Below are 13,127 nucleotides of genomic sequence, written 5' to 3'. Positions count from 1 at the left end.
CTCTTTGTATCTTCAGCTTGATGTCGGGGTTGGCTGCTCTTGATGCCAAAACGTCCAGCCGTCTGGGCATTATCACAATTGCCTACTACCTGTGGACCACCTTTGTGGCGGTGATCGTGGGGATAATCATGGTATCCATCATCCATCCAGGGGGTGCAGCGCAAAAGGAGAACACAGGACATAACGGGAAGCCGGTCATGAGCTCAGCGGACGCTCTGCTGGACCTGATCCGGTAACTGAGCAGCAAGTGGCTGAGTTATAATGTAACACTCAGCAGATTCCTCCAGGTTTGTCAGAGGTTGTGCAATGAGGAGTTTTTAGTGATGAGCAGTAGGAAATGAAAGACAAACATTTTTGATTTTGCTTTCTAATAACTTATCATATTCTGCACATTTCTCTATCCTATGTATCTATAACAGTGTTGTGAAATCAGCAACGTTTACGTAAATGCAGTTTTAACCCTTAAGCTGGTCATATAGGTAACCATACAGGTATTCAATATATAGCAGTTTTTGCAATGAAAGATGCATCATGGGACCATTTTCAAGATTTACAAGAGAGCCCTAAATTCTGAGAGCCCTACCATACAGCACAGCCAGGTGATGACACTTTGTCAGTGAAAGACTATTATTATACAGGATTTATATAGTGCCAACAGTTTACGCAGCACTTTACAATATAAAGGGGAACAGTACAATTACAATACAGTTCAATACAATAGGAGGGCCCTGCTCATGGAGCTTACAATCTAAGGGGAGGGGGAGGTGGTACAAAAAGTAATAGTTGCAGGTTATAATCTGATGGAAGAGAAGGTGTAAAAGAGATGAGCTTTTAAGTGGTGGTCTCCATAGGTTGAGGTATATCATATGTAGGCATCAGTCATCTTTATAAAGATATTAAAAGTTTATTCTTTAATACATACAATATTCATAGAAAAGAGAAAAGGAAGGGGCAACTATAGGCTCATATGCATGTAAAAGCACATATTTATATCATAAAGACATCAAACACAGTATCACACATGTTACATGGGATCTACCAACATGTTTCGCGGTATACGCCGCTTCTTCAGGGCTTTATTCTCCATGTGTGAGTCAAAACATCTAGGGTGTTGGATGTGTTCATGCTAGGGGGAGACCAAAAATACACTTCACCTTGCTGATATAGTGCATAGATAGGACCCAGTCATCATATATAGTACCTGCATAGAAAAATGACAGCACTGAGTGTATGCAAATGTTAAGGAATGGTGTTCAAGGCAAAGTCCAACATCCATATATATAGACCACCAACAACAAAGAAGCCACCCCATGTAGACAACGTTTACTCGAACGTCATCCAATCCTCCATGCATAAAAAGTCAGTACTAACGCCCAAAGCACCAGATATCTCTGCAGGAGGTGTGTCTTGGTCTCTCGAGAGCCCATTACTCCAGCAAGTACTCCTTGCTGGAGTAATGGGCTCTCGGGGGGCCCAGACACACACCTCCTGCAGAGATCTCTGGTGCTTTGGGCGTTAGTACTGGGCGATAGTACTTTTTTTGGGTGGCTTCTTTGTTGTTGGTGGTCTATATGGATGTTGAACTTTGCCTTGAACCCTGTTCCTCAACGTTTGCATACACTTGATGCTGTCATTTTTCCATGCAGGTACTATATATATATGATGATGGGGTCTTATCTATGCACTATATCAGCAAGGTGAAGCGTCTTTTTAGTCTCCCCCTAGCTCGAACACATCCAACACCGTAAATGTTTTGACTGGAGAATAAAGCCCTGAAGAAGCGGCATATACCACGAAACATGTTGACAGATCCCGTGTAACATGTGTGATACTGTGTTAGATGTCTTTATGATATGTATATGTGCTTTTACATGCATATGGGCCTATAGTTGCCCCTTCCTTTTCTCTTTTGTATGAATATTGTATGTATTAAATAATAAACTTTTTATATCTTTATAAAGATGACCGATGCATATATATATGATATATCTCAACATACCTATGGAGACCACCGCTTAAAAGCTCATCTCTTTTACACCTTCTCTTCCGCAACTAAATCACCTTTTTCCTGAATTCAGTTTTCAAAAAGATATTTCCACATGGTGTAATTAAGCTGTCTACCATCATTGCTGTGACTCTTCCTGAATACATTGGCAGTACTGTGGGAAAGTTCCCTGTTTCTTCTTTGTTCTAGAAAACGAGTTGCAATATTCTGACAATTTACAAACAGACATAATGAGATTTGCATCCTCTCATCATTTCTATGATGTTCAAGTTCTCTTTCATTGGCTCACAGATATCCAGTATGTGGGATAAATACGTGAGTGAATTTACGCTAGGGAGAAACTGACCTTATAACAATGCGTGCGATTATGTTGGAAGCGTTCCCAGTGTAATTTCACTACTAGATAGTGAGTTATAGGAATCAAAATACTGTAATCCCCCACAACCCGAATGGCAATCTGTCTGATGGTCATGTGACCTTGTCTTTCTAGAGCAAGCTGAAACTGACCTTAATGCTGCTAATTACACCTAAAAATTGCATTTTAAGGACACGTACTGATTGGCCTTGTGTCCTTCCCATTTTTAATCATCCCACCTCTAAAAGTGATAGCGAGCTACTACAGCCAGCTACTAGAATTTGTACTCTTCAAATCTTTGCTCTTCTAATTCTCTCTACTACACAGTACAGCCGTACTAATGCCGCGTACACACGGTCGGAATTTCCGACAACAAATGTTCGATGTGAGCTTGTTGTCAGAAAATCCGACTGTGTGTAGGCTCCATCAGACATTTGCCGTTGGAATTTCCGACAACAAATGTTTGAGAGCTGGTTCTCAAATTTTCCGACAACAAGACTTGTTGTAGGAAATTCCGATCGTGTGTAGACAATTCCGACGCACAAAATTCCATGTATGCTCGGTATCAAGCAGAAGAGCCGCACTGGCTATTGAACTTAATTTTTCTCAGCTCGTCGTACGTGTTGTACGTCACCGTGTTCTTGACGTTCGGAATTTCCGACAACTTTGTGTGACCGTGTGTATGCAAGACAAGTTTGAGCATACATCCGTCGGAAAAAAAATCCACGGTTTTGTTGTCGGAATGTCCGATCGTGTGTATGGGGCATAAGATCACAAACTTCACTCAGCTTACATACCAGCTGGATTTCATTGAAGGTTGGACTGTAGTAGGTGTCTGGCCTAGTGACTAAGGCCCCTTTCACACTGGGGCGATTTGCAGGTGCTATTGCGCTAGAAATAGCGCCTGCAAACCGACCTGAAACTGCTGCTGCTGTGTTTCCAGTGTGAAAGCTTGAGGGCTTTCACACTGGAGCGGTGCGCTGGCAGGATGGAAAAAAAACTCCTGCAAACAGCATCTTTGGAGCGGTGAAGGAGTGGTGTATACACCGCTCCTTCACCACTCCTGCCCATTGAAATCAATGGGGCAGCGCGGCTATACCGGGCGGTTTTAACCCTTTTTTGGCCGCTAGCGGGAGTTAAAACTGCCCAGCTAGTGGCCGAATACCGCCGCTAAAATGACGGTAAAGCGCCACTAAAAGTAGGGGTGTTTTACCACCGACGCCCCCACCACCCCAGTGTGAAAGGGGCCTAAGAAAGGAGGAGGTGGCTGAACTAAAGTTGGCCATACAGATTTCTTTCCTTCAAGAGTAAGGTCCAGGTCACACCATAGAAACGCAGTCTGGATCTTTTCCAGATGCTTATCTGCATGTGCGTTTTTGATGCGTTCCAGTGCGTTTTTCCCCACTCTTTTTTCTTAACCTTAAATAAGGACATGTGTGTTCCAGTGCATTTTTGGTGTGTTTAGGTGCGTTCCAGTGTGTTTTTTACATCATTCCAGTACAGTCCAGTGCAGGAAAAATGCAGCATGTTCTACTTTTTTTTCAGAAACTGCAAGCACCAGTGTGAACTATGCCATTGAAAACCATATAACCTACTTTCCATGTGTTTTAGATGCAGAAAAAAATGCACTGGACTGCATGTGGTGTGAACTGGCCCTAACTCCACTTTTGTTGAGAAGAAAGCATTTCCCTCTGGGTGAACTATGTACATCGCAAGGATCTTAGCAAACGTTGTTGGAGATTCCTACCTTTTTGTTATACTGAAGAAATCCATGTGTGTTTGTGTCCATGTGGTGAATCTAATGGGAGTGGTTTCATAATTATCAATCAGCTGCTGAACGTGCAGGGCTCTAATGAGGAAAGTGGCAGGTTCTGCATCCCTTTAGACATGATTTCCTATTGGAAGTATCGCACCAAAAATGATGCCTTATAGCTGACTGGTATCTTAGTGTAGACTTCTGGCAAAATCAGTGAGCCAATCACACAAGCAGGAAATTATGTTTCTAAGGGGCGTTCTGTACACATTCTGTGTATAGAACACCTCCAGGTAGCCATATTGCATTGCACTTTTCAGAAAATTACAGAGCTACAGATTGAAAAGGAAAGGTCATTTTTAATAACAATACAATATGACTTGTGTAGCAATATTATTATTATTATTAGCTTTATTATTTTTTATTTTATTTTTGCTATTTTTTTTCCCCCACAAAAGTGGAGTTACCCTTTCAGCCTGTTGGCAGGGCACCCTTATGCCCCGTACACAGGAGCGTATTTCTCGTTGGAAAAAGATATGGTGGCTTTTCCACTCAAGCATTTTCGGATAGGAACTTTTCCCGACTGAAAAATTGAGAGCATGCTCTCAATCTTTTGCTGGCTGGAATTCCGCCAGCAAAAGACAGATGGAGCATACATACGGTCGCATTTTCTGATGAAAAATTCTCATCGGTCTTTTGTGGGCCGAAATTCCGATCGTGTGTACGCGGCATTAGGGACTACTGGGAATCTGCAGGCCATTTACAATGTTCAGTTTACAATACTTTAGTGTGGGTTAGCAACATTCTCCAACCAGGGGCCACACACAATTACAAACCACACTCAGAAGGACCACATCCCCAGTCCTGCCAGCGACTCCTGTCCTGGCAATGACTACAAAGTCATTTTGAGATAAATAGGGCAGAACACAGACTTGTCTCTACCAGCTCTTCATGACACAGTACACTGCGCTATTAACCTTGTCCAGCCTGAAGGTTGGAATAAGGAAAGCCACCGTACTTCTATTTGCAAGGCCTTGCACACCGTGTTTCAGGTCGAGTTCTTAGGAGGGTTCTTTTCTGCAGTGGGCCCTATGATAGGGACCCTGCTGCTTAGTGAGGTGAATGACGTACCCAGATGCCCCTCACTCAAAGAACCTCTGTCAATAGCCACTACCTCTTCCACTCAGCAGCTGCTTTTCCTTCTTGTCACGCTCTACTCAATAACCTCAAGGGTTAACTCTATTGTACAATCTTTACAGTATAACCTGGAGAGTGCACTTGGAAGTGCAGTCGCTCTAAATCTGAGGGGTAGATCTGAAATGAGGGGAAGCTCTGCTGATTTTATCAACCAATCATGTGCAAGCTAAAATGCTGTTTTTTATTTTCCTTGCATGTCCCGTTCGGATCTACAGCGACTTTACTTTCAAGTGCACTTGCAGTGCAAAGTGGAGTTTCCTTTAGTAAATAACCCCCACTATGTATACACTTGTTTATACACACTCAGTTCCACTTTTCAAGTAATTGAGACAAGGCAACAATAAATGTGCTTACTAAATTAATTAGTATAATAATAAATAAATAAATAAATAAATAAATAAATAAATAAAATATATATAAATAAATAAATAATAATAGATCTAGAGGTAATGCAAAAAAGCTTAACATGGTATTCTTGGTTTCATACGGTCTCTTTTCATAGGATGCATCACATTTCATTATGGCTGTGCAGTGCAACTGGCTGTGCTATAACCCTGTGGTGCTGTCCACACCTTATATTAAGGAAAAGTCACTTCAATAGTAACGATCATCCATCCCAATGGCTGAGAGCGCTGACCAGAGTGTTCTGGTGGTGGTGGTGGTGGTGGTGGTGGGGGGGAGGCGTTCCTCTGTCAGAACACAATAGCTCAGCAAAGGAGGTCGCTGTACTAACATTGGATTGTTAATACAGCAACTCTGACCTAAGCTGTCAGTTTTATTTTAGCGCAACCTGTTGGGCTGTACAAAAAAAAAAAAACTGATAGTGTGTACTAGACCTTAGAGTTCATGATTGGCAGCAATCTGTAAAGGCAGTAAGTCCATGGTTAGCAGCTACAGATCCATTGAATCCCCACCAGGAGCCCCAATTAGGTTCCCCTTAGTCCCTCAAAGGGGGTGGTCACTCCAGTACCCAGTTACATCTTGGCAGTATTTCCCCAGGGCTCTCCCAGGGGCTCCTTTTATCTGGGTTAATTTATAGGGGGTGATAATGTGGCTGAAAATCGTGGGAAAAAAATTAAACCTTTGTAGCTTGGTTACTTCCAGCACACAGGTCAACCTAAGGACAGAGTGAAACATCAAGACATTGTGACATGTGGCACTTGGTTGGCTCAGCTAACATAAGGAAATGAGCACAGCCAGGAAAAACAAGTGCTTACACAGGAAGACATGTTAACCCCATTGTAGGCACCTGGCTACACCCCTGATGGGCTATTGTATTTTGACTCCCAGGATAAACTGTAGTCAGTTTACAGGGGGGAGGGCAGAAACAGGCAGGATCAGCCAGGTATTTTTTATGATACCGGGGCCGAAATTACACAACACAAGCACTGTGCTGCATAACATGCTGTAAGGAAACAGAATCTGTTCCTCTTTTTTTTTTTAGGGTAACAAACGCTTTAATACAGTATCTGCCATTAATACATAAATAATGCCAAATAAACCTGCAAAAAATTGTGCAAATTAAAAACCTTCAGTTTAAATCAGGTAAATATGTTCCAAATGCATCAAAACAAAAGGTGTTCAACATCCCACTGTTGAGTAGAAAAGGCTAACCCCTGCCAGCATGCTCCAGAGCAAGATACTTCCTTTTTGTGGGGAAGCAGTGGTCTCTCTACAAAGGTCCAACATGCCCCCTGCTGAGATACCTTGCCAGGTTTTTATTGCTACCTGTGTCCCCACTACAGAGAACCAATCACCCTCTCTATTTGTCCTGATGACTGCTGTTACCAAAATGTAGACATGTGCAATTCGCTTAGTTCTGACTTAGTTTTTCGTCAAAATTCGCCGTATTCGTTCATGAGGAAGCATCAGAATGAACGAAAGACTATTTGACAAATTTTTTCGGAAATTAAAATCAGAAAGAACGAAAATCAGAAAATAAGAACGAAAATCGGAAAATTCGAAAGAACAAAAACGTTCGGATAATTTAGTTTTTCGTATTTTCTATTGTAATTAAATTATAATTAATATTAAATTAAATTATAATTAAATCCCTTATTATAGTTTTTTATTATTTATTAACAATATCCCCGTTGACAGGACGGATCGCTGCCTGCCTCTGTCCTGTGTCTCACCTCGCTGATCAGCGGGTCCCGGGGAACATTCATCATGGCATCTACTGGGAGTAATCACAGCCTAATCGAAATGTTGCGGCCCCTAGGCGGAGTTGCGGAATCACACACATATATATATATACACAGAACGGCCCTGTAGCAGTAAATCTGCTATGGGGCGGTCAGGACAGCTCCAATGTGTATGTACACAACACGGGGCACATGTATATTTTCTTCCAGGCAGCAAAAAGCTAACCAACAGTATACAATAATCATTTAATAAAGATGTAATCTCTGATTTCCTTTTTTTCCATTTTTATTTTTACTTAGGAACATGTTTCCTGCAAACCTTGTGGAGGCAACTTTCAAGCAGGTCAGTGTAACTATTTATTTCTCATTTCTCTGTATATTTTTGCTACAAATTGTTGGCGATTGGTCAAAAGTGTTATTTTTACATTTTGAATAGAGTGAACGTCCTGTTGGGCTGCCTATCAGGTCTGTGCATGCCTCTGCAGACCTGATAGGCTTAGTGCTGTCACCCTGAAATGGGAAATGCTGTAACTTTCAGGATCTCCAGGAAATAAACTTTGGAATCGATTCATAAAAATTGAAAATGATGTACAGTGAGGTTTGGTTCACACTGATGCGATGCGGGAAGTGCACAGGAATCACTGCTTTTCCCGCATTGCATCGCATTGCATCCCATTCACACTGTGTTCATGCGATCTGCTGTGGGTGTCAATTTAGTGAGCAGGTCGCAAAACACAGTGCATTTGTTAAAATCGGATCACATGGGTGTGAACACCCATGCAATCCAATTGCAGTGCAGCAAAAGAATGGTACCTGCACATTTTTTGTGCGGATGTGGTGCGATTTGAGCCATACAAAATGATGGGTTCAAATCTCATCACACAGAATCGCATGGGACTTGCAAAGGAATGCGGTGCGATTTCTGTGCAAATCACATGTGATGTGACGCATCACATCAAGTGTGAACCCGGGCTGAGACATGAAAGCCCAGCATTATCTGAATGCTTGTAGACAATCTAAATGTATAATTTTTGATCAAAGTATATAGGACTTTAAAATGTAAGACATATATCAGGCATATAAAGGGAAAATAAACAAAACATTTTATACAGTATTGTGGATATAATCATTTAGAATTTTTACTTAGGTTTGATATAGGGTCTTTTTTTGTCTGATATTTTTAAAGTCCCATATACTTTGTACAAGTAATACACTTTCTGATATTAATAGGGATGTTGGCATCAGTATGTTTATTTGAGATGGTCATGACATAATAACACAATCTATATACTGTATACATGATTGGGCAGTGGGGTTCTGTCCAGTGGCGGCTGGTGGTCCAGTTTTTGGGGGTGGTGGCAAACAAAACATCTGCCACTCCCCCCCCCCTCGGTCAGTCAGTCCAGCGAATGTCCAATCAGTCAAACCCCCCACCTCTGTCGCTCGCTCATCTGCCCACCAGCCCAGCACTTACTAGGTCGCGGGCAGCTTTGGCTCCATCCTGCGTCTCCTTCTCCTCGGCGGCTTCCTCCTTGGCCGCTTCACGGCAGCTTCATCCTACATCTCCTCCTCCTCGGCAGCCAATATGGTCGCTTCTCCTCTAGGCCAATCGGGTCTTAAGGCCCGCTTCCTGATTGGCCCAGGAGAGAATCTGTATAGAGAATATTAATTCTCTATAGTCACACAACTGGGTGGGCTCAGGGTGCAATGGTCTGAGCCCCAAGCCCACCCTTTTCTGAAGCCAGCTAGAGCCTTAGGCTCTAATCATGTGCTTCAAAAAAACAAAAAACTCCATTGAAATTCAATGCGTCCGGCATCCTGCATGTAGATTAGGGGCCAGGCGCATGGATTAGGGGGGTGCCCCTTATTGACCGGCTGCCATGGGTCCTGTCTCTCCCAGGAGATGGGATGGTGCCCCTTCTCTGAGATAATAATCTGAGCTCTCCTGGTTTTCAAGTCTACAGAGAAAAGGGTTCCCCCTTTTGGGATTTTAGAGGCCCTAGTGGTGATATAACACCAACAAATGATGTACGTATTATGTATAAAAATAGAAATGTATTATGCTAAATACAGTTCAAAAATAAAAAACAAGCAATATATAATTGATAAGGAAAGCGTGGCTAATACAATTATATATCAACATGACACAATGGCTGTAGGGGGTCCTAAGACACCACATGGTAGAGAAGGAGCACACTTACTCCCGTAAGTAAGTCAGAACGACTTACTCATGGGATCATGGGAAGCCCATAAATAAGTCGTTATAACGAAACATCGGGTAGGGGCTGTACATCATCCAGTTTTTAATGATTGACGCTATACCGAAAGTGACGGACAGAGAATCACGATTGTTCACTGGTGAGATTCAGTTCACCTATGTTGTGTCGGCTGAGACCACATTACACCAGTACTTGCTGCTGCAAGTGGATGCCTCTAGGCTTCATTGATTTGAGCTTATGTAAGTGCAATGTTTGAAGCTGTTTTAATAGAGTAAACTTTTTACGATACTGCACTATTGGAGCACTTTGTTTCATTATATATGGAGAGTCCATGATATCGGGTGTCACGTGTGGATATCGGTGAATATTTAACCCTGTAAGGGTTGATGCTGTTTTGCCGAGCATGAGAGTGCAAGGCATCATCATTCGGTGAGTGTTTAACCGCTTCAGCCCCGGAAGATTTGACTGCTCAATGACCAGAGCATTTTTTTGCGATTCAGCACTGCGTCGTTTTAACTGACAATTTCGTGGTCATGCGACGCTGTACCCAAACAAAATTGACGTCCTTTTTTTCCTACAAATAGAGCTTTCTTACGGTGGTATGTGATCATCTTAGCGGTTTTTATTTTTTGCACCATAAAGAAAAAAAGAGCGATAACTTTGAAAAAAACACAATGTTTTGTACTTTTTGCTATAATAAATATTATTTTTTTTCTCAGTTTAGGCTGATATGTATTCTTCTACATATTTTTGGTAATAAATCGCAATAAGCGTATATTGATTGATTTGCGCAAAAATTATATCGTCTACAAAATAGGGGATAGATCTATGGCATTTTTATTTATTTATTTATTTTTTACTAGTAATGGCGGCGATCTGCGATTTTTATCATGACTGGGACTTTATGGCGGACACACCGGACACTTTTGACACATTTTTGGGACGATTGACAATTATACAGCGATCGGTGCTATAAAAATGCACTGATTACTGTATACATTTCACTGGCAGGGAAGGGGTTAACACTAGGGGGCGATCAAGGGGTTAACTGTGTTCCCTGACTGTGTGTTCTAACTGTAGGGGGAGGGGACTGACTATAGGAGATGACAGATCATGGTTCCTAGCTATTAGGAACTCAGCATCTGTCTCTCCTCACAGAACAGAACAGGGACGTGTGTGTTTACACACACACACATCCCTGTTCTGCCTCTCATGCACGCGATCGCTCGCGGCCGGCGGTCATTGCTACCGTCGGCCACGAGCTTCGGCACCGCTGCAGCGGGCACCTGCTATCCCGCTTAAAGGAGCCGACATACAGCTACGATGGCTCGCGGGAACGTGCCGACCTGCCGCAGTATAATGACGGCGGCTGATCGGCAAGGGGTTAACCAAAGCGGAGTGGTAACACTGAGTGCACGCGGCGCAGTGAAAGTTTTGAAGATTTCACATCAGGATATATTCAGCTTTCCTTGTCTGAGACAATCCAGTGTCATGTATTGACTATTTTTGCACAAACTTTATTATTAATTGTTTATTTATGTATTAGTTTTGATCACTATCATCTGTCACTGGGTTTATTTACTTATACTGTTTAGTGCTACTATTTACTTTAGTTTATACTGTAAATGCTTATTTTTATTTTTAAGTTTATATTTACTAAAATTGTATTTCCATGTTCTGTGTACTGTGGGAGACCAGATATAGCGAATGCAGGGTCCTGGGGTTATTAACACTTTCAAAAGTCATATCGTGGCCACAAAAGGGTTAATATTTACCATTTTGAATCTTAAATACATAAAGAAAACTTATTACAACACACACTATGTTGCCATTATTCTTTTTTTAGTACCGAACCAAGAATGTGCCTGTGGTAAAAAGTGGGAAGACAACCTCTTCGGATAGTATAACGCACAGAATCCTCATCTATGGAATCCAGGACGAGAATGGATCACATATACAGAACTTTGCTCTGGATATCACCCCCTCCCCTGATGTGGTCTACAAGTCAGAGCCGGGAACCAGCGAGGGAATGAATGTACTGGGCATTGTCATATTTTCAGCCACCATGGGTAGGAGGGCATATTCAAAAAATGTTCTCATGACAGTAGATATCAAATATAGTAATATGTATTCATTATATACAGTATATAGAATTATAGATCATTTGTAGATAAAAAGCCCAACAAAAAGAAAGTTAAATCTGCATCTAAAGTTATAAAATAACATTTAACATAGTATCTAAACCCAAGAACAAAAACACAAAATATGCAGTGCTTAAGATATGGTGGCTGCACTAGTTTTATTTTTTAGGATTACATTTTATTTTTTTGTCGTGAATCTTCCATTAACTAATTTCCTATCCTAGTGAGACAACACTCGCTCACTGTACTGTATCTATGAAGGAGGACTATCGGGGGGGACGCATTCTGTAGTTCACAGAGAAGATCTAGGCAGGGCTAATTAAACTGCTTACAATTTCAATGCATGACAGAGTACATAGAAATTATAAACTTGCTGGATTTCTGGTAGGATTAACAGGTTTTGTTTTGCACTTATCCAATAGGAATAATGAAAAAAAGCTTTCAATGTTATATTTAAGAGACCAAAAAGGAAGCAAATAATAGAAGTTATTGAATGAACAAACAAGTTGGCTGCATTCCAATTACATCAGCCTTCACAAAGCTTTATTATTCATGGACTAGATCACAATAGAGTCTGCCAGTAAACCTTTTATTTTTTATTTTATTTTTCAACTTCCTTTAACAGTCCAGCAAAAGTGGTAGTTAGAGGATTGAGACAAACCATTTACTACTGATAGGGGTGCTTACAATGGCCAGCTTTTATTCATTTATGAAAAACCTTTATCCCAAAAAGAAAAAAACTGTTGATCTACCTACATAAAAAGCATTAGCTGGAGTTCAGATTTCCGAAGATGTCTCTGCTCAAGTTTGCAACACCATAAAGCCTCGTACACACGATCGGATTTTCCGACGGGAAATGTGTGATGTCAGGCTGTTGACCGTGTGTATGCTCCATCGGACAATTGTTGTCGGATTTTCCGCGGACAAATGTTGGATGGCAGGTTTTTAAATTTTCCGCAGACAAATGTCTGTTGTCGGATTTTCCGAGCGCGTGTACACAAGTCCGTCGGACAAAAGTCCAAAGTACAAACACGCATGCTCGGAAGCAAGGATGAGCCAGAAGCGGTCTTGTAAACTAGCGTTCGTAATGGAAAATTAACATTTGTGATGCGGCAAATTATGAAATCTCGAAATTCGGCGCACAATTCTCTTCTTCTTTAATGGGATAATAATGAAGCTGCTTTGCTGGTGATACTGATGGAGTTATTGCAAACTAATTTTCAAAGGCTTTTTTTTTCTAGTGATATCAAGAATAATATTATTATGCTTTTTTTTTTTTTTTTTTTTTTTTTAGGCAAGTTACCACAACACCA

General features: G+C 41.4%; 1 protein-coding gene across 1 annotated transcript in view; it reads left to right on the top strand.

Annotated features, from left to right (window-relative positions):
- Positions 1–13,127, top strand: part of SLC1A7 (solute carrier family 1 member 7) — a 122,126-nt gene that overhangs the window by 81,667 nt on the left and 27,332 nt on the right. The window contains exons 3-5 of the mRNA XM_073593514.1: positions 17–232; positions 7,755–7,797; positions 11,520–11,742. Of these exons, the coding sequence (XP_073449615.1) occupies positions 17–232; positions 7,755–7,797; positions 11,520–11,742 (482 nt within the window). The remainder of the gene's footprint in view (positions 1–16; positions 233–7,754; positions 7,798–11,519; positions 11,743–13,127) is intronic.

The sequence above is a fragment of the Aquarana catesbeiana genome, linkage group LG07 (genome assembly GCF_042186555.1).
Source record: "Aquarana catesbeiana isolate 2022-GZ linkage group LG07, ASM4218655v1, whole genome shotgun sequence".
Classification (NCBI taxonomy): Eukaryota; Metazoa; Chordata; class Amphibia; order Anura; family Ranidae; genus Aquarana; species Aquarana catesbeiana.
This window is presented reverse-complemented; position numbering and strand designations above follow the sequence as displayed.